At 48.8% G+C, this 20161-nt stretch overlaps 1 protein-coding gene across 2 annotated transcripts in view; it reads right to left on the bottom strand.

Annotated features, from left to right (window-relative positions):
- LOC104558938 (ubiquinol-cytochrome-c reductase complex assembly factor 1) overlaps positions 1-12353 on the bottom strand; it is a 61055-nt gene extending 48702 nt beyond the window's left edge. Inside the window, exons 1-5 of one of the 2 annotated variants that reach the window (XM_062009381.1) lie at positions 12297-12353; positions 9396-9500; positions 7391-7495; positions 4661-4768; positions 1505-1577 (exon numbers count right to left, since the gene is read on the bottom strand). In XM_062009381.1, the coding sequence (XP_061865365.1) occupies positions 1505-1577; positions 4661-4768; positions 7391-7495; positions 9396-9500; positions 12297-12320 (415 nt within the window). In that variant the 5' untranslated portion in view covers positions 12321-12353. Of the gene's footprint in view, positions 1-1504; positions 1578-4660; positions 4769-7390; positions 7496-9395; positions 9501-9912; positions 10056-12296 lie in introns of those variants that run through there. The other variant, XM_062009382.1, reaches the window with a different exon arrangement.
- Between the last annotated feature and the right edge of the window lie 7808 nt (positions 12354-20161).

The following is a 20161-nucleotide window of genomic DNA, read 5'->3' as shown; positions in this document are numbered from 1 at the left end:
CCCTTTTCCCTCTAGCCACTAGTTTCACTTAGCTGCCCATGGAACCACATCCCAAAGCTTTTCATTGGCAAAATCAGTTTAAAAGGTTCCTGCCCACCCCACACAGTTTGCACTTTAGGGGAACTACTTTTTAAATGTGGATCACATGCCTGGTACAATTTTAGAGCTAATCCCCCAAACAGATGCAGCTGGAACTAGACAGAAATAACAGAAACTTCTTTTCTCTGTTTTTGTATGAAAGCAGTAACTTCTTTGGAACCTCAGCCAATCCCAACACCACAGGTGTTCCCATAATGCCAACACAGTCAACTTGAGCAAAACAATCTTGTGTAACAAGCCTCAAGTCAATGGAAACATAGGTTTCTAGGGGGGGAGGTCCAGAGATGGACTGGCTACAACTTGTACTACAGAGAAAAAAGATAAAAGGAGCAAGAGGACATTCTGGAGAAAGGGGTGGAACTGGAAGGAAAGGCTGCCTGCTGTTTGGGGAATGTTTAGAGTGAGGAAGAGCTCTGGGAATGTTCTTTTTAAAACAGTGTGACAATATCAAGAACGTACCTGAAATCATTTTACTTAGTACTGAGCCTGAAAATCTGTGCCAGGATCTTTTTCACTGCTATGTTTTGAAATTCCTTTAAATTGTAATGTGGGGCAACATTTCTGTGTCTTTGTACAGCTCACGTGTTAAGCAGAGACAGTTCCAGACAGTAGAGCCTCTGTCTGAGGGGTAAATATGACAAACAGAAGAGAACATCTGTGGAAAGCCCTGAGAGGGCACACAGCTGGGGAGAGTTGTGTGCTCAGGAAAAAACGAGGTTCTGATTTTGTTACTGTTCGTGATGAATCCTACTGCTCGATGTTGTCCCTGCACACTTCAGGGAGGGACTTGGGTCTCTGTTCTGGTCATAGTCTCCACCCACTCAAGAGATATGTCCTGGTTTAATGCTGTCATGGTTAGTATAATATAGAAAGACTCTTTAAGTTCTAGGCAAACTTGCCCCAGTCATGAGGAAGAGAGACAGGTAAGACTCGGATCTAACCGACCCTGTATCATAAAATCGTGCACAGAGCTGGTTCTCATACCTGCATCCCAGTTATACTGGACTTTCCCCCAACCAGTCATGGCATAGGGTAGGACACAGAAACCATCTGATCACAGTAAAATGGGAAGAGATATCTGGATTCTTAGTTTATTCCATCACTGATGATCAAAAAGACAATGTCCTCCAAGGTCCAGGGTATTCTGGGTCTTATTTATCCCATTTTGCTCTTACGCTCCACTGCAGCAGGCAAGGTGTAAAAACCCCAGGCTCCAGCATCTGCCCTTCAACCCTTACCACTTCAGAACCTATGGGGACACTGCTGTGCACTCAGCTGCTAGTTGGCCATGCAGTGTTAGGGTCTGACAAGTCTTTTTGCTGCCCTGTTTATTGGTGTAAATGTATTTAAGGAGACATTCTCCCAGCAGGTCAGTATTCCCAGTACCACTGAGTCCATTACTTACTGTTAAAGAACTCCTCATAGTCAGTTTTCTCCACACAGCACGTGTACATACGCAGAGCTGCCACCTTAATTTTCTAAAGAGCAAGAAAAGACAATACTTAGAGTGCTGATGGTGACAGCTAGGGAACACCACTGCTGCTGCTAAATACACACACTGTGATTTTCTGAAAGAACTTCTTTGGAGAATCACAATCACTTCAGACTTCCAGGAGCACATTAAACCATTCTCTCTCCCAGGAATGACACAAGTGTCATCAGTTATGCCTTGAGGCATAAATTAACCAGCTTCTGGAATGCTCTTCCACATCAAAGGGAAAATAATCCTGCCAGTACAGCAAAACAAACGAAATGGCTTTCCTTACAGAGACTCCAAAGACACCAATTTACAATTCCTAGCTTCCTCCAACAACCTGTACACACCCCAGGTGTTCTGTGTAATTTAAGCTTTAAATATTAAAGAAGTGACAGATGTCAAAAAAATACCTTTTCTCCTACCAAAACAAAAACTGACCAATTAAGCTTCACAAGTGAGAAAGGAGTCCCACATGATGAATGATGTGAGTGAGGTACTATCAGGTGCCTTCATAGAATAACAGAATGGTGGGGGTCAGAAGGGACCTTTAGAGCTCCTCCAGTCCACTCCCCCTGCAGAAGCAGCTCCCACCTAGATCAGGTCACACGGGAATATGGTCTTGAAGACCTCCTTCAGCACTTCTAAGTTTATTCTTGGCCTGTTATTGCACCAGGAACACCGTCAGGGCATCATCTACAACAAAGACACATGTGCTGAAGCTTCAAGAGCACGAAAGACCTTAAGAGAAGAGCTGTCAGCCATTCCTCTTAACTAACATCAAGGAGAGAAAAAGGATTTAACCAAGGATCAACCAAGTGCAGAGCCAGTGTCCTGCCTGAGGCAGGGAGCACAACTGCCTCTGGATTGGTTGGTTTTTGGGTTAGGTTTGGGTTTTTTTTACTTTTGAGTGACACACACTAGGGATGACCTCAGCACTCACTACACTAGAGATGAGCACTGTGCCTGTCATGTGCCACTTCACATTAGCAAAGTAAGTATCTGTAACTCCTCCATCAGGAGCAAAGCAAGGAAGCTGCAACTGATCTCCTCCTGTGGAAACACAGGAGCCTGTATTTTTCTTATTCTATCAGCTCAGGCTTCTGTCAAAAAGCAAGTTCACATCTGAACTTCTTGCACTGAAGTAATTCACACTGCTTACTCGAGCTCTGGAGGTCTCTTTTTTGAAAGAAACACTACCCAGCCTGAGAGCAGAGATCTCCCCAGTGAAAGCCACTGCCCCAGACCAGGCATTAAAAACATGTTGTAGGGAATTGGCTTTGCGACCCAGCCCCTAAATGAAGCAGGTAACACAGGAGAAACTGGTGACATTGAATCATGGAAGTTTCAGGGTGCAGAAGAGGTGTGGGGGAAGGGACAAGAAAATGGGGGAAAAGCAAAGAAATATTAAGAAACTTCCCTAAGATCTCATAGAGAGCTCTGGCAAGGCCAAAAATGAACTCAGGTCCCTAGGGCCCTAACCACAAAATAACTCTCTCCAAACCCAAGTTTCCTAGCCAAAAGCAGGCAGTAAAGAGCAGCAATTAAGGAGAACTCTGAATCAACACTTAGAGCTAACAAGAGTCTTTATTACAACAATGCATACACAAGCACAAGGGACGGGAACTCGGCTCTCGTGAGATTTAGCATCACCTGATTAAAAGCAACTGCTTTTAACCAAAATACCTAACCCCCTGAAGTGTCATTTATCTTTTCATTTCTTGAATGCTGTGAATGCTATAAACTTACAAGAGTTCAAAGTGCAACTGGCACATTTAGAGAAGAAAACTCCATCGATACATAATACAGAAAAATGGTGAGTTCCACGCAGGAGGCCCTGAAGCAGCTGTAGGCTGGAACAGCACAGACAGGCACCACAGTGTGCTGGGGCTGCAATTAAATTATTGCTAGATAACTGCAGGTGGTCATTATTAGAGACAAGATGACAGAAGAATGGAGTTGGAGGCGTGTGGCAGTGGAGTTCCACCTGGGATGGGTTCTGGGGCCAGTCTTGTTCAACATCTTCATCAACCACCTGGGTGAGGGGACAGAGAGACCCTCAGCAAGTTCCCTGCTGGCACCAAACTGGGAGCACTGGCTGATTCCCCAGAGGCTGTGCTGCCATTCAGTGACATCAGGACAGGCTGAGAGTTGGGCAGACAGAAACCTCACAAGGTTCAACAAGGACAAGGGCAGAGTCCTGCAGCTGGGAAGGAACAACTCCCTGCACCAGGACAGGCTGGGGGTGACCTGCTGGAGAGCAGCTCTGCAGACACAGACCTGGGAGTGCTGGGTGACAATAAACTGACCATGAGCAGCAACGTGCCCTCGTGGGCAAGAAGCCAATGGCAGCCTGGGGGCAGCAAGAAGAGTGTGGGCAGCAGGGCAAGGGAGGTTCTGCTCCCCCTCTGCTCTGCCCTGCTCAGGCCTCATCTGGAGTCCTGTGTCCAGTTCTGGGCTCCCCAGCTCCAGAGGGACAGGGAACTGCTGGAGAGAGGCCAGTGCAGGGACACCAAGATGATCAGGGGACTGGAGCATCTTCCTTGTGAGGAAAGGCTGCGGGACCTGGGGCTGTTCAGCCTGGAGAAGAGGAGGCTGAGGGGGGAGGTCATTAACATTTATAAATATCTAAAGGGTGGGTGTCAGGAGGTTGGGACATCCCTCTTTTCTATAGTAGATAGTAACAGGACAAGGGCTGATGGGATTAAGCTGGAACACAGAAAGTTCCACTTAAACATAAGAAAAAACTACTTTACTGTTCAGGTGAGGGAGCCCTGGCACAGGCTGCCCAGAGGGGTTGTGGAGGCTCCTTCCCTGGATGTCTTCAAGACCCACCTGGACACATTCCTATGTGACCTGATCTAGGTGACCCTGCTTCTGCAGGGGGGTTGGACTAGATGATCTCTAAAGGTCCCTTGCAACCCCCACCATTCTATGATTCTATGTGAGTGTTTGACTTAAAGACAGTAAGGCTGATATCTTTGGTCCACAAATGAAGCAGAAAACAAGATACCTGAAGAAACTGAAGGAGGGTCAGAAGCCTGAAAGTATCAACCAACCACAATAATTAATAAATTAATGCTTTACCCATCTGCTGTACTTCAGTGGTCCTGTGAAACCCATTGCTTCTATTATCCTTGTGAAGGCACCCACTTTCTCTTCAGTTGGCTGCAAGGAATCTTTTGCAGAAAGACTCTGTGAAGTTGCAATGTCACATATCTCAGTCTCAGCAATTACATCTCACCAATCATTTTTGTTAGAAAAGCTACAAGTTTAATACTAATTTCAGAGGTTTTGTTTACCTTGTTTAACAAAACATATATTTAGGTTTTTTCTGGAAAATATGATGCTGTTTTTCCCATGTGACATTCTTCTGTTTACAAATGCAAGCACTGCAGAACAGCTCCCATCCCAGACTGCCATATTCTTTCTAGATGTCCATCTTTATTTGGACTTAAATCTTTTGCAGATAAAATGAGCAAACAAATCACAGGAATTGAGCAAAGCTAACCTTTCACATTCCCTCTCTTACTCTCCCAGGAACAGCATATTCTAGAGTTATTATATATTATGTAAACTAATCATTTCCATCTTAGAACTAATGAAACTACATGAATCCAGCATTCTTACTGAAAACCTCTTCCAGATTGCTATTCCTCTTAAACTAAATGGTAGTTGCAGAAAATCCAAACCAGGAAAGTATTTGGCCCCCAGTAATTTGCAGTGTCTGCAAACATGAAGATAAATGTTCCTCTTCCAGATTAACTGCACATCTTAAACACCACTCAGCTGACAAGACATCTTTGTGTCATTCTGTCTCTGAGCATCCTGGCAGTAGCAATCAGCTAATGGCAATCAGGAACAGCCATTTGTGCTCCAGCAAATAATTTCTACTGAATTCAGCATGCAGTATAAACATTTTGTTATCAAAACAATTACTTTTAACCCTTCTAATCAAAATCTAATGCTCATTATTCTCCCCTGTATACCTGAGGGATACAACTGAGAGCCATTCTAGTCTGAGAAGGTTCCCTGACCAAAGAAATGTTAAATTGCTTTAACTTGCTAGAATTTTACCCTAAACACTTCCTCCTAAGACACAAACAAACACAGACAAGAATGTTAGTAGGGAAGGAATTTGGCAACACAGGACACTTAGAGCAGGACGCCACCTCTGACAGGAATGCAGCACACACAGCACAGCTTCTGGGGTGTACCTACACAGTTTGTGACAGTCACTCCTGCACTAGAAAATGTACCCACAGGTTCATTTCTGGCAGCAACAATTGGATGCATCTCTAACACCTCAGTGCTTGAAACAATGTAATCCCCTTGTGGTCCATGGATCTCATGGCCTACTTATGTGAAAAAAGTCCTCTTGTGCCTGCTTTAAATCCAACACTGCCATCTCATTGGATGTTCCATATTGTCCTAGATGAAGCTGCAAACAACCAGTTCCTATTCCTGTTTTCAGTATCTTCTATGACTTCCATAGGCCAGTATCATCCACACGCCCATCAGTTCTCTCTTCAGTTTAGAAGGTTCCTAAGCAGCCTCTTCTCATACTGGAGCCTGGTCACATTCCTGATCATCCTGGCTGTATTCTCTATAGCTCTCTGAGCACTAGTAGGGTAACTTTTGAAATGGCATGGATCACAGAGGTTGGAAGAACCTCTAAAGATTATTAACAGAGGCACCACGCTATTAAGAGAGGCACAGCAGGCAGGCATAAGGACTAGAGGCACGCACCAGGGGATTCTCTTCTCAGTGCTGGCCATGGTGAATTCTGCAAGTCATTTTGTATGCTTCAGCCTCTTTGCCTGCAAAATGTTTGGTTCACCTCACATTTTGAAATCTACTGAAAAACTGACTGAAAAAAAAGGAGACTCTAGTTGAGAACTAGATGTAAACAATAGCCAAGGGTTCTTTTCTTCCACACATCTCATTGTCTTCTTCCATTTTGTCCATGCACGTCAAAATAACCAATTTAAAATACTTCTCAGTATTTAACTCTATATCAGCAAAATACACAATGAGGCAGACAGCAAACTGGGACTGCTGCTTTTTCCCAAGTTTCACCCATCCATCCCTAACTTGCTTTTCCTTTCTGTCCTCTTATTTCTCATGCACACATTCCATCTTGCCTTTTTCTTCAGATTGCATTAACAAGAGCAGGATCGGGATATTTGTTAGTTGAGAGATGCTGACTCCCTTGGATTAAGCACTGAACTAATCTTATGGAGAAGATACATGCTCCATAAAATGTGTGTTTCGAGACAAAAGACAACGGAAGAGATGCAAAGACCACAAATCAAGAAAGTAGCATGGGTGAACAGTCATTATTACACATAATTAGTCACTACTGGTAGACTGCCTGACAATTGTCAGTGTTTAGCAGATGGCAGAACTGTCCTTACACAGCATTCCCAAGCTGAACAGGCAGGAGACTTCTCATCATTTCCAATACGTACGGGCAACGTCCGGATTTCCCTTTTTAAAGGTAAGAAAGGAACATCTGCCCCCTCCACCCCAATATCTGCTCTCCTTCACTTAGTTTCTTTCCTCATTGAAAGAAACCCCAGATAACACCCAGATAACCACCCAGATAACTGCCACTGCACCTTCCTGTGCTGACACTTCAGTTGCTGGAAAGGAACAGAGAGCACTCAAACCATGGGACCCATGACTCAGGCTACACTAAAACACCTCATACAAAAGTTAAATCTCCCACGTTTTGGAAACTGTCTTGTTATCTGTGTTTGTATCAGTTGCAGTACAGTGTGCACTCTGACAATAAAAACATCAAACTCTTCTAACCTTATTTGTTCTGTAAAAGAATCTGGTTTGCTGTGTAACGGCTCCATTGGCTTGAATCAATCCACCACAGGATTTGGAGAGTTGGAACTGGCCAGCCTTGTGTCTCTAGTAATAATCATAAAAGAAAGGGTAATGAAAACATGAGGAGACTGTTGATTAGTAACCACTTAACTTTACACCAATCACCCTTAGTTTGCTTCCAAGTCAATTACAGTTCAGCCTAATCCTGCAACACTTTGTCTCACAAAAACCCACCAATTCATTACCGTTACTGCTACAAGCACAACTGTCTGTGCTCAGTGCCCTGCACCACACACCTTCCAGGATCCTGTAAATGCACTGATGGAATGGATTGACACAACACTCCACTCCCCAAAACCACAGGCTACCTGCTTTGATCTTCTCACACACTACTCCTCATTATGGAGTTTGTCTCTTATTAAAGAATAATTCTTTTCCCTGGCATTGCAGACAAACAGAGTTCATGTTGTTTTTATCTACAGCTATTCAGTTGTCTCTGTGGGTCACAATTTGAGAAAGGTAAAAGCTCACACTACAATGACTATAATGTCACAGAACATCATCTGTAGTGTACAAGAAGGAAAACTACAGGATACCTATCACAGCCTCTCAGCACACCTAGATTAACAGTATCTTGTTTATGAATAAGTTCATGGAAAGTAGATCTGCTGGTTTGTTCAGAGTAGTCATCTCCAGAAGTCTAGAGAATCTACTGGTGGTTCAAAGTAAGCCCAGCTTTATCAATTAACTTCATAACTGCTTCCTTCCCTACTCCCAAGAGAGCTGGGGCTCTTCAGCTTGGAGGAGACTGAGGGGTGAGCTCATTCATGTCACAAATCCATCAAGGGTGGGTGTGAGGAGGCTGGAGCCAGGCTGTGCTCAGGGATGGCCAGGGACAGGACAAGGGGCAACGGGCACAAGCTGGGACAGAAGAGGTTCCAAAGAGACACAAGGAAGAATTCCTTCCCTGTTGAGCTGAGGGAGCACTGGCAGGGGCTGCCCAGATGGGCTGTGGAGTCTCCTTCTCTGGAGACATTCCAACCCACCTGGTTGGTTCCTGTGTGCCCTGCTCTAGGTGGTGCTGCTCTGGCAGGGGGGTTGCACTGGATGAGCTTTCCAGGTCCCTTCCAGCCCTTAAGATTCTAGGGTTCTGTGATACTGACTAGTGCTTTAAGGGTGTGGTTGTGTCACAAAACCATAGGCACTTTTCCCAGGACCAGAAGGTCCTTAGCTGAGAAAAGCTCTCCAAGCCAAAGAACTTACAGGTAAGTTTCTAATTCTCTAAGTCATGGCTCTGTGACACAAGCTGTAGTATACAGGAGGACAAAGAAGAGGCTCCAATCTCTTCTCATTTTATTGTATGCAAGAAGAAAACACCAAGAGAGCTACTCCTGTTCTGCTCAGGTAACCTGCAGCTCTCGCATTTGTTACACATTTTTCACCTCTTTACCATAAGCTGCTACTACACAAAGTTCCAGTTAATTTCCTGTGGACAGACACAATCTGACACTTTGCAGAACTGGAAACAGAACTGCAAAGCAGTGCTTTCTCCTGAAACAACACTACTTAACCTTGTGTGGTGCTAGGTAAACAAACCAGGAAGTCCAAGGCTGCGGTGCAGTGGAGTCGATCTGTCAAACAAAGTGCTGGACACCACACGCAATCACAACCACCTTGTAACAGCTGCTTGGGCAAAATCACACCTACATTTGCACTTCTGCTGCTCATCTGCTCATGACAGATCATTTGGATCCATTAAAAGACTACCTAGCTGGAATGAAGACAAGTGTGTAATAAGGAAGTGGGCAGTAACCCTTTTAGCAGCAGAAAGCTTTGACGTTGCCTTGATATGACAGCAACACACAGAGACTGGAGACATCACTTTTAGAAGCCTTTTTAGTTAAAAATATTACCTTCTTCTTACTGATTCCAACTTAACCCCTTTTCTTTCTTTACACAACTTTACCATGCTCAGGTTTCCTACCTGGAAAACATCAGAGAGCATCCGCCTCCACTGGCCTTGGGCGGCGGCCATGGGTAACGATCCACTGCGTGCTGCAACCCACTGAGCCACTCCAGCCTGGCAGCTCTGGAACAGACAGGAGAGTGATGGAGAAAAGGAGCCTAAGACTCAGGAAACAGCTTGAAGTGTCCTCCTACTTCTACAAGTTTTATACATGTATAGAACCATCCTTCAATTCCCAGCCTGTGCTAGATGGAAGTTTAAATGTTGATGTTGGAACAATCTTGCCTTCCAGTGCAAGCACACCCCAGGTTTGACAGCAGAAACAGATGGGGAAAGGGGAAAGGGGAAAGGGGAAAGGGGAAAGGGGAAAGGGGAAAGGGGAAAGGGGAAAGGGGAAAGGGGAAAGGGGAAAGGGGAAAGGGGAAAGGGGAAAGGGGAAAGGGGAAAGGGGAAAGGGGAAAGGGGAAAGGGGAAAGGGGAAAGGGGAAAGGGGAAAGGCTGTCTACATCATAAAATTACACCACAACTTTTATACCTCTACAATAAATTCAAATGCTCAAGAAGTATTCTTCAAATGCCTGAGTGATCCCTCAAAAGCCTTCATCCAGCTCTCAGCTTTTAAGCATCTTTATCTCACTTGGTTCAGGTACAAATGAGATTTTTAGTATTTCAACAGTGTATGTTGTCCAAAGCAGTTTCACTGAAGACAACTGTTTTCTGCAATGAAGGGTCAGGTATTATGGAAAAGAGGTGGAGTCTTCTTTTTTTAGAATGGTAGAATAGTGGGGTTAGAAGGGACCTGTAGAGCTCATCCAGTCCAACCCGCTGCCAAAGCAGCTCCCACCTAGATCAGGCCACCCAGGAATGTGTCCAGGTGGGTCTTGAAGCCCTCCAGAGATGGAGCCTCCACACCCTCCCTGGGCAGCCTGGGCCAGGGCTCCCTCAGAGACACAGAAACACAGAATAAGCACACACACACTGAAAAGGTGAGGTGTGACAAACAATCAAGTAATAAAGACAACAGTAGGAAATGGCAGAGCAACAGAAAGGGAACACTAGCTAAGGAATCTTCCCTCAGCTGCCATCCCTGCAGAACAGAACCTTCCTTTCAAACTACAAGGACTACTTTTCCTTCTCCATTTGGCTGAAAGAAAACGTCCCAAGTGTAAACTGAACAGAATTACTCAGGAGTAGTGTGCAGTCAGCACAAGCACCTCCTGCAGCCAGCTGCCTTGCCAAGATACAGATGAAAGGATGTCACTATGGTCTTCTAAATGTCCTGGCAACCATGAGGAAGGCCTTAGGTAGCAAACTATTCATCAACATCTCTTCTTAGGTGAAGAACAGCTTTATCACAATGGCAGTATTACCTAGCAGAGCTGAAGCGTTTAGACAGCAATCAGGACTGTATCACACACTGTGAGCTGCTGAGAAGGCTTGAAGACAGAAGAAAAGACACTGAAAGTCTGAAGACTTGACTTTCATACTATTAGGCAACTATTAAGTTCTAACACAAAAGTAATTGCTGGGAAATACTGAGGATCAGCAAAACCCGAGCTGAAGCACGTCGTTGCTGTCACAAGTCCCCTGCCTCCCACTCACCACAGCTTACAGGCTGCTTTGGTTGAAAAGCGAGGCACCTGAAATCACACAAAGAAAGGCAAACAACTACATCTCCTTCCCTCCAAAGAGAAATTCATCTGGCCAGGCTGCAAAGTTGAACCAGCTTACTGTGCTACAAGAATGCCAGAAGCAGCTGGGAGAGGGGTTGGCCAGGGACAGGTAATCGTAGGACACAAGTCCTTGAGCAGGTTTTCACTGCCAACCGCACCCTGGGAGTGCAGCTCCTCACACAGCTGAGCCTAGCTGGTGATCCACTGCTTCCCTACCACTCTCACTGCTCCCCTCCTGCCTGGCTTCCCCCTCTCTCTTTGCTAATGGTCGACCCTTTAACATAATGTTATGTTGCTGGCGTTCTGCCGCTCCAGCGTTTGCAGCGTAGGGACCAAAACGGCAGCAACGGTGATGGCAAGCAACAGGACAAAGCCATGAGCAAGGAGAAAGAGCTGGAGTGGGAGGAAGGAGGAACTGCAGGTCGCTGCACTTCACTCTCAGGCAGGTTTGCTCTCGTTTGCTTTCAGCTTGAGCTGAAATGACAGGGCTCCCCGTGGTTGTACAAACCACACCCTGAGGCATCAGTTCCAAGAACTTAGTGGATTAATTTCATAAGTGGGTATTGCCCTCTGACCAAAGGCCTTTCATTGGCCTGACAAATGTGTCTCCAACAAGCAGCACTTGGGCATCCCGGTATTTGCACTGTGACAGAACATCAGACCCTGGCACAAACTCCCCTTTTCTAGGCTATTTGCTAAGAAGCAGTACTCTGCTGCTAAGGCTCTGCAGGCTAACGGCAAGGGAAACACACACACACATGAGAAAGAGGAGTGGGGTGGCACGACTCGTACACTCTAGTGTGCTAGTGTACACTCTAGTACACGACTAGTGCACGTACACTCACAGCAACCTGCTCTCTTAACACAGAAACCGGGGCCTTTGCATCATCCTTGCTGCCAAACACCTCTCAAGCAAGAGAGAAACCTCTGCGGACAGCAACCCCAGCCCCACAGGGCACACGCACAAACCCCAGGCTGAAAAAACCCCAAGTTTCTCGATGCCCAACCAGGAGCACTAAAGCTCCGCAGCATTCCCGTGTCAGCACAAGTGCTGAAGCGCGACCCGCTCCTTCGCCAGGCCGCTGCCGGGACAGGGGGCCGCGGGGGGACGGGATGCCGCAGCACACACGCAACGCTTCGCACGCCCCGCCGGAAGGGCCTCCGCGGGCGCGGGGAGCGGCCGGCGGGGCCGTGCGGGGCAGCGCCGGCAGCCTGGGACGACCCCCGGGACGCGCCCGCCACTCACCGCGGCCCGCGCCAGCGCCGCCATGAGTCCTCGGCGCCGCTTCCGCCCGCGCGGCCCCTTCCGGCGCGGGGCCTGCGACTGCGCCTGCGCGGGGCCGCGCGCGGGAGCGCGCACACACGGGGACACGGGGACACACACAGACACACAGACAGAGACACACACACACCTCCCCCCCCCACACACACCCCCACACAGACAGACAGACAGACAGACAGACACACACACACACACACCCCCACACAGACAGACAGACAGACACACACACACACACACACACACACACACTCCCCCACACAGACAGACAGACACAGACACACACACACACACACACACCCCCTACACACACCCCCCCCACACACACCCCCCCCACCCACACACACCCCCCCCACACCCCCACACACACACCCCCACCCACACCCCCCCACACACACACCCCCCACACACACACCCCCACACACACACCCCCCACACACACCCCCCCACCCATACACACCCCCCACACACCCCCCCACACACACACCCCCACACAAACCCCCCCACACACACCCCCCACACACACCCACACCCCCCCCACACCCCCACACACACCCCCCCCCACACACACCCCCCCCACCCACACACACCCCCCCCACACCCCCACCCACACACCCCCACCCACACCCCCCCACACACACACCCCCCACACACACACCCCCACACACACACCCCCCACACACACCCCCCCACCCATACACACCCCCCACACACCCCCCCACACACACACCCCCACACAAACCCCCCCACACACACCCCCCACACACACCCACACCCCCCCCACACCCCCCCACACACCCCACCCACACACACCCCCCCACCCACACACACCCCCCCCACACACACACACACACCCCACACACACACACACCCCCCCACCCACACACCCCCACACACACACCCCCACCCACACACACCCCCCACACACACACCCCCCACACACACCCCGCCCCACACACACACCCCCCACACACACACACACCCCCACACACACCCACACCCACACACCCCCCCACACACCCCCACACACTCCCCCCCCCCCCACACCCACACACCCGCTCCGCGCCTTGCGCCGGCGGCAGCTCGGGAGCGCGCACACACACACCGCGCAGTCCCAGCGCCGGTGCCGTACCAGCAGGAGTTGGGCTTTGCCTTGAGGGACCACAGGAACGGGGAGGATGATGCGGGAAGGGCAGCCGTGCGGAGCTGCGCGAGGAGGCTGCCGGACCGCGTGAGACGGGCCTGTTTGGGCTGTAAATCACAGAGTCCCTACGGTTGAAAAAGCCCTTGATGCTCATGAAGTCCCAGCCCTCCCCTCACACTGCCCTGCCCGTTACTAACCCATGGCCCTCAGCACCTCAGCTGTGTGTCTTTTGACTGTCTCCAGGGATGGGAACTTCCCCAGCTCCCTGGGCAGCCCATTCCAGTGCTCAACAACCCTCTCGGTGAGAAGGTTCTTCCTCATCTCCAATCTGAACCGTCCCTGCTGCAGTGTGAGCCTATTTCCTCTCGTCCTATCATTCATTACTGGAGAGGAGGGACCCACCACACCCCACCAAGCAAACAGCTTCAGAACAGTTTCAGCAAAGGCACAGTGCCCAGAGTGACACCTTCACCTCATTAACCAGAAAATCAATATTCAAGTCAACAGTTGTAAGTATGGGAATGAGCTAGATGAGGTACATGCTAAACATGCATGATGATGCTCCTTGACCCTCCACCCAAAACATGTTAAAGGTCACCCCGTGTTGCATATGTATTAGACAGGCATGTAATCCTTGGAGAGAGTATGAATATTCATTGTCTTTGATGTATATGAGGAGTGTTCTTCTTTTGTTTCTCGATGTGCATGTTAGGAGGAGTGATCCCCAGTGCTGCAATAAACTAACGTTGGCTTTCTAAACCACAACAATGGGTTTGGACGGTGACTTTTTCATTACAGATCTCAGTAACAGGAGGGGGAAAGAGCAGAGGAGGGTCCCCAGGCCTGGCGTTAGACAGGGGGGAAAGCTGTGCTTGCCCAGCACTGTCAGCTCTCTCCTCTGATGGCCTGACCTATGAGCAGGATGGTGGCTGTGCTTTTGCTCCAGGGCTTGGCAGCAAGAGGCAGCAATATGAAAGCCACATTTTTTCCTTTGGCTGAGGCTGATCTGGCCCTTCTGGCCACCCCAAGCAGGAGACGTGTGATCCTGCACAGGTGCCAGCACAGGGGTTCCACGATGGTAGTAACCAGGAGAACATGGCAGAGCCCCTCGTGCCAGCGTCCCTGAAGCCAGCACGTTGTTGCCAGGAGCGATATCCCCTGCCCCTGCTGAGTACCTCCCTCTCCCTGCTTCTGCTGGCACCAGCTTTCATGTGGCCACAGAGTGAACCTGAGCAGCAGCCTCACGGGTTGAAATGAGCTGCCTTGTTTTGCCAGGTTGGTCTTAATCTGGATCCCATCCACATCACCTCACAAATGTTAGTCCTGGTACACGGGAGGCTGGTGCAGATGTGAGCAGGAGCAGCTGGGGAAGAGAGTAAGGCTGCTCTTTTCAGCAGCACTGCTGGCTTAAAGGGCTTGGGGAACTATAACATTCTACTCCTCTCTTTCCCAGCATATTTACTGGGATCGCAGCTTCTCCAGAGTGCAGTAGCAATGGCTTTAACGGCCCTGAAACTCCACAGTAGTCCTTAGAAATCTCTCATTTGTTCTTAAATGTCAGGCCTCAGGGGGCCAATGGGATCACCTGCTTAGCCTTGCTTTCCACAGGCATCCCAGAGCCACGTGCCTGCAGTCATTTGTCTCGGAGATGCTCTGACTCACTGCAGCTATCTGCTGAAGTAGGTTTAACTGTACCTGACAACGTTTAGTGAATGAGTTGTTCTGATGTGGGGCTGGATGCAGAACGGTGCAGGAGCTGTGGATCTCTGGCAGGGATATGCAACATTTCACTTTGTTCTTGTGCCTGCAGCTAATTCTAGAGAGGAAGGTTAAAGCTAGCCCTGGTTTCTATTCCATTTGCTTACATTCTAATCAATATTAAATACCATTGGTAACAGCATTTTTATGTGAGAAGGTGATGGAGAAGAATGATAACACTCTTCTGAAGCCTCCTCTGTGCCATTAGTGAGTTGGAGCCCCTACAGTGTGTAGTTGTACAGAGAAAAGCCTTCTGACAGCAGCAGTGTGTGTGCAGTAGTCTAACATGAAATGATAAACAACTGCTAAACAAAGGCATTTAAAAATAACTTTATATTCCTGACCTCCTGGCTTCCTCCCAGCACATCATTTTATTCCAGCTGTTATTGTAGAAGATGCTTTTTCAGTTCCCACACAGAAAAGCAGACTGGTGATTTTTATGTAGGCCTGTGCTTTTAGAGTCTAAAGTGAATCAAGCACTTCAGAATATTCCAAATATATAAAGTCCCACAACAACTTGTGTTTTTCTCTCTCAGTCACGTGAAGAATCAAAAGCAACTTGATAAGAGACCTGTTAGCCCAAACTGTCCTGAGATCTCCCTCCTTCTGAAAAGCAAACATACTTTAGGCTAGGGCAGAAGTACAGCTCTTTCAGCTTCCATCTTTTCCTCTACCCAGTCTGGAATTCCTGCCTAAATGGAGATGTAAAGCTATATTCGTTTTCCTTCTGAACCTCCTGCTTCTGCAGAAGGAAAGCTAAAGAAATCTTCTGGTCATATGAGGAAACAGCATCTCTGTGTTACCTGGGACAAGCGGGGCTGGGCTACTCCAGCTAACAGGAGCAAGAAGAGTCCACAGGGGTATTGCAGGCTGCTCTGGAGATCATGATGAACAGAAACCCAATCACAAAAACTCGGTTCAGGTCCAGCAGTTCTTATTAACTCTGGTTTAGTGTCAATCCTGCAAGGCTGCCAGCTGGCCCCTGCAGCTCTCCAAGTGGCTTTGCAGCACTTTGCAACATGTGTTCACAGTGCTCCAGGTTCTGAAAGGGCCTTGTATGTACCAGGACAGCTGGTGCAGGTCTGATACCACATCATGCACCTTTTTAGACTTGAAGTGTAGGTCAGTGATAATGGGCCCTTGGAGCTCTGCTACATGTGGACAGACTTCTTCCAGAGCTTGCTTGGATGCCTACACGGCTCTTACCAGAACTCTGAGTTCTAGAAATGCAGCGAGGGGCCGTCTGACTACACGGGGAAATGAAGGAAAGTGGCATTTCTAAACTTGAACTGGCAGCTTCTAATGAAATTGTCATACTTTGGGTTTGCAAAGTTTTTCTCCTTTGCATGCAGAGAAAACCTGGACACTTTGAGAGCAAGTATACCCTTAGGTGACATTAGAAGCTGAAAAAGGACGTTTAATGGAAGTTAATTACACATTTTTGCCACTTAAAGATGCTTAGTCCTCTCCAGAAGGCTGAGTACTCAGTGTGGGGTGTTGGGGTGCAGACATTTGCTGCTGCTGTTTCCCAGGATAAACTCTATTTCAAAATATGAAAATAAGCTCTCTTTTCAAGAAGTGCAATCAGTGCATTTGACAGGCTGGGCAATTCCCTGATCTGGAGTTCCTTGGCTAGGGGTGCACAGTAGTCTTCACCCTGGTCTCCAGGAGGGAGTCACCCCTCTCCTGCACCAGTGCCGCAGGAGGAAAAGCAGATGTGAAGGCTCCTCAGTGCTGCACCTCACCGAGTTTGGAGGAGCCTAGCAAGCGAAGCCTGAGCCTCAGTGAAGTGGCTGAACTGCTCAGGGGAAGCAGAAATAGGACCTGATGACTTTTTCCGAGCTTCTATATCCTAGTGGCTGTTGCTACTGTTAAATATGATAAACTCCCATTGATTCACTGGAGGCTGCCGTCAGTACTCGCTGTGTGCTGGGGCGAGCCCAGGACGTTTCCCTCCCCACCTGTCAAACCCAGAGTGTGCTTTGGCTCCCTGCCCTTGCGGAGCCTCAACGACTTGAGCAGACCACGTCAGAAACAAGCCATCCCAGTACTTCAGCCGCCTCTGCTTCATGAGCTTTTCTTCCCATCTGAATGCTTTCTGAGGAAGAAAGTGTTTGCTGGTCAGAGAGGTTTTCCACTTGCGCCTCCTTCAGCTTTCCATTACCGCTCAGAGGTTACATGGGGTGCAGGGCTATACACTGCACTGCACTATATACAGAGGTGTTCAGACTTAATTTATTCCCTTCTCCTGGATAAAGATTATTGCAGCTGTGTGTTTTGGAAAACTATCAATGAAGGGAGTTCAGCTCGTACAACACACTTTCAATAGGGTACTGTACTCTATATTTCCAGGTTCTGTTTTAATTACACTTGCATATTACCTTGGAGGAAGCTGAAATCTGGAAAATGTTTTCTCATATACCATGTCTTAAACCTTTCTGACCTTCTGTTTTATACCAAGTACATTTATGTTTATGATGAAAACCATATAATACGGGGTGAGGTTTGGCTGTCCAGGATAATCTATCAGAGGCACGCTGCCACTGCCTCCTTAGCAAAGACTGAACCATTTGCACAAAGAAACAGCCCCATCATCCCTCACACCACCACCACCCAGCAGTCCCTCCCTCTTCCCTTCCCCCACGTGCCTCCCAACAAGACCCACTGGGGGTTGGCCAAGTACTGTGGATAGGGCAGAACAGTGGCCCTCTCCTCTGTCAGCTAGAGGCTCCTGATGCTCTAGAGAATCCTTGAGGCACTGGTGCCTCAGGCAGTGTCAATGTACTGCCCAGAACCTGGAAAAAAAGACCAAGCAAAAGGCCCAGCATCCCCCAGAGAGCCTGTGTGCAGCAGCTTCTCCGAAGCTGGACAATGAGTAGAGGAGTCCTGAGAGTGCCTCACACCACTCCTGCCAGCCAGAGAAGGGAGCGTTCCTGTTTATCTCACGGACTGTCTGCACCAGGGAGCCGCTGGAAAAAAAAACAGCCCAGTGTCCAGAATTAAAACCTCCACAAGACAGCTGGCACCGTGCAGGGAGGGCAGGGCACAGGTGAGCACTTCTGCATAGCACACAGCCTCTGGCCAGGGATCACAAGCAGGTTACAGAGCTGCCCTGTGGCCTCGCAGCAAGAGTCTCCTGCAGTGATGGGAAAGCGTGTGCTTCTGAGGGCTGACAGCAGAACACCATCTCAATGGACCAGGCATCTGCTCCACAGCAGCTTTCAAATAACCTTTAAATCCACGCCAAAGAGAGCACATCTTGATCTTCATGTCCTCAGGATGTCTGGAGAACATCCTGAGAGAAAGGGTTTTAGTGAAGATGTGTGAGAACAGGGTGGCTGCCAGGCTTCTGCTCAGCTCTTGAGGCCCAGCACTTCAAAAAGCAGAGAGTGCTGTCAGTTCTTGAAGAGCTCACCCCTCCTGAAGGCACAGAATCACAGAATCTTAAGGGCTGGAAGGCACCTGGAAAGCTCACCCAGGGCAACCCCCCTGCCAGAGCAGCACCACCTAGAGCAGGGCACACAGGGACTCATCCAGCTGGGTTGGAATGTCTCCAGAGAAGGAGCCTCCACAGCCCATCTGGGCAGCCCCTGCCAGGGCTCCCTCAGCTCAACAGGGAAGGAATTCTTCCTTGTGTCTCTTTGGAACCTCTTCTGTCCCAGCTTGTGCCCGTTGCCCCTTGTCCTGTCCCTGGCCATCCCTGAGCACAGCCTGGCTCCAGCCTCCTCACACCCACCCTTGATGGATTTGTGACATGAATGAGGTCACCCCTCAGTCTCCTCCAAGCTGCAGAGCCCCAGCTCCCTCAGCCTTTCATCACAAGGGAGCTGCTCCACTCCATCTCTGTGTCCCTGTGCTGAACTCTCTCCAGCAGCTCCCTGTGCTTCTGGAACTGAGGGGCCCAGAACTGGAGGCAATATCCCAGATGTGGCCTCACGAGGGCAGAGGAGGGGGAGCAGAACCTCTCTGACCTGCTGCCCACAGCCCTTCTCATACAGCCCAGGCTGCCATTGGCCTTCTTGCCCTTGAGGGCACGTTGCTGCCTCAGGCTCATCCTGCCTCCCACCAGCACCCCACGTCCCTTTCCCCTTCATGACTCTCTAACAGTTCATTCCCCAACCTGCACTGGTACATGGGGTTCTTCTTTCCCAGCTGCAGGACTCTTACACTTGCCCTTGTTGAACTTCATTAGGTTTCTCCCTGCCCAACCCTCCAGCCTGGCCAGGTCTGGTTGAATGGCAGCACAGCCTCTGGGGTGTCAGCCACTCCCCTCAGTTCAGTATCATCAGCAAACTTGCTGACAGTGCCCTGTGTTCACAGAGAGGTGGTGAGCCTTCCAGGCTGGGACACGAGTGTCTGCTGCTGAGTCTGACACTGACAGGGCTCATGAGGTTGCACCTTTATTTATCTCAGTGCCTCACCCTAAAAAAGCAAAGTAACATTTACTTCATGATGAGTAACAGAAGTTATATATATCTTGTCAAGCAGGAACTTTTTAGTGGCTCTAAGCTGCTTTTTAACTCAGCTGTAATAAGGATTATCAACTCTGAGGTAAGAACTTAAAAAAAACCTTCTTAGGAAGAGCTCTTTCCCTGAGAGGGTTGCTCAGCACTGGAAGGGGCTGCCCAGGGAGGTGGTGGAGTCTCCATCCCTGGAGACATCCAGAAGACACGTACATGAAGTACTGAGGGATGTGGTTGTTTAGTCACAGGCCTGGCAGTGTGAGGTGAGGGGTTGGACTTGATGATCTTGATGGTCTTTTCCAACCATAACGATTCTATGCAAACGAGAAGCTATTCATAGCAGCAATTATGGAAAAGCAGTGCTGGTCATTACAGAAGGCTGAGCTGGAGCTCCTGTGTGCTGCTGTGGCTGAAAGGGAAAGCTTGGACCCCAGTCTATAGCGAAGGTCAAAACTCAGTACAAGTAC

Source organism: Colius striatus, chromosome 16 (assembly GCF_028858725.1).
Source record: "Colius striatus isolate bColStr4 chromosome 16, bColStr4.1.hap1, whole genome shotgun sequence".
Classification (NCBI taxonomy): domain Eukaryota; kingdom Metazoa; phylum Chordata; class Aves; order Coliiformes; family Coliidae; genus Colius; species Colius striatus.
This window is presented reverse-complemented; position numbering and strand designations above follow the sequence as displayed.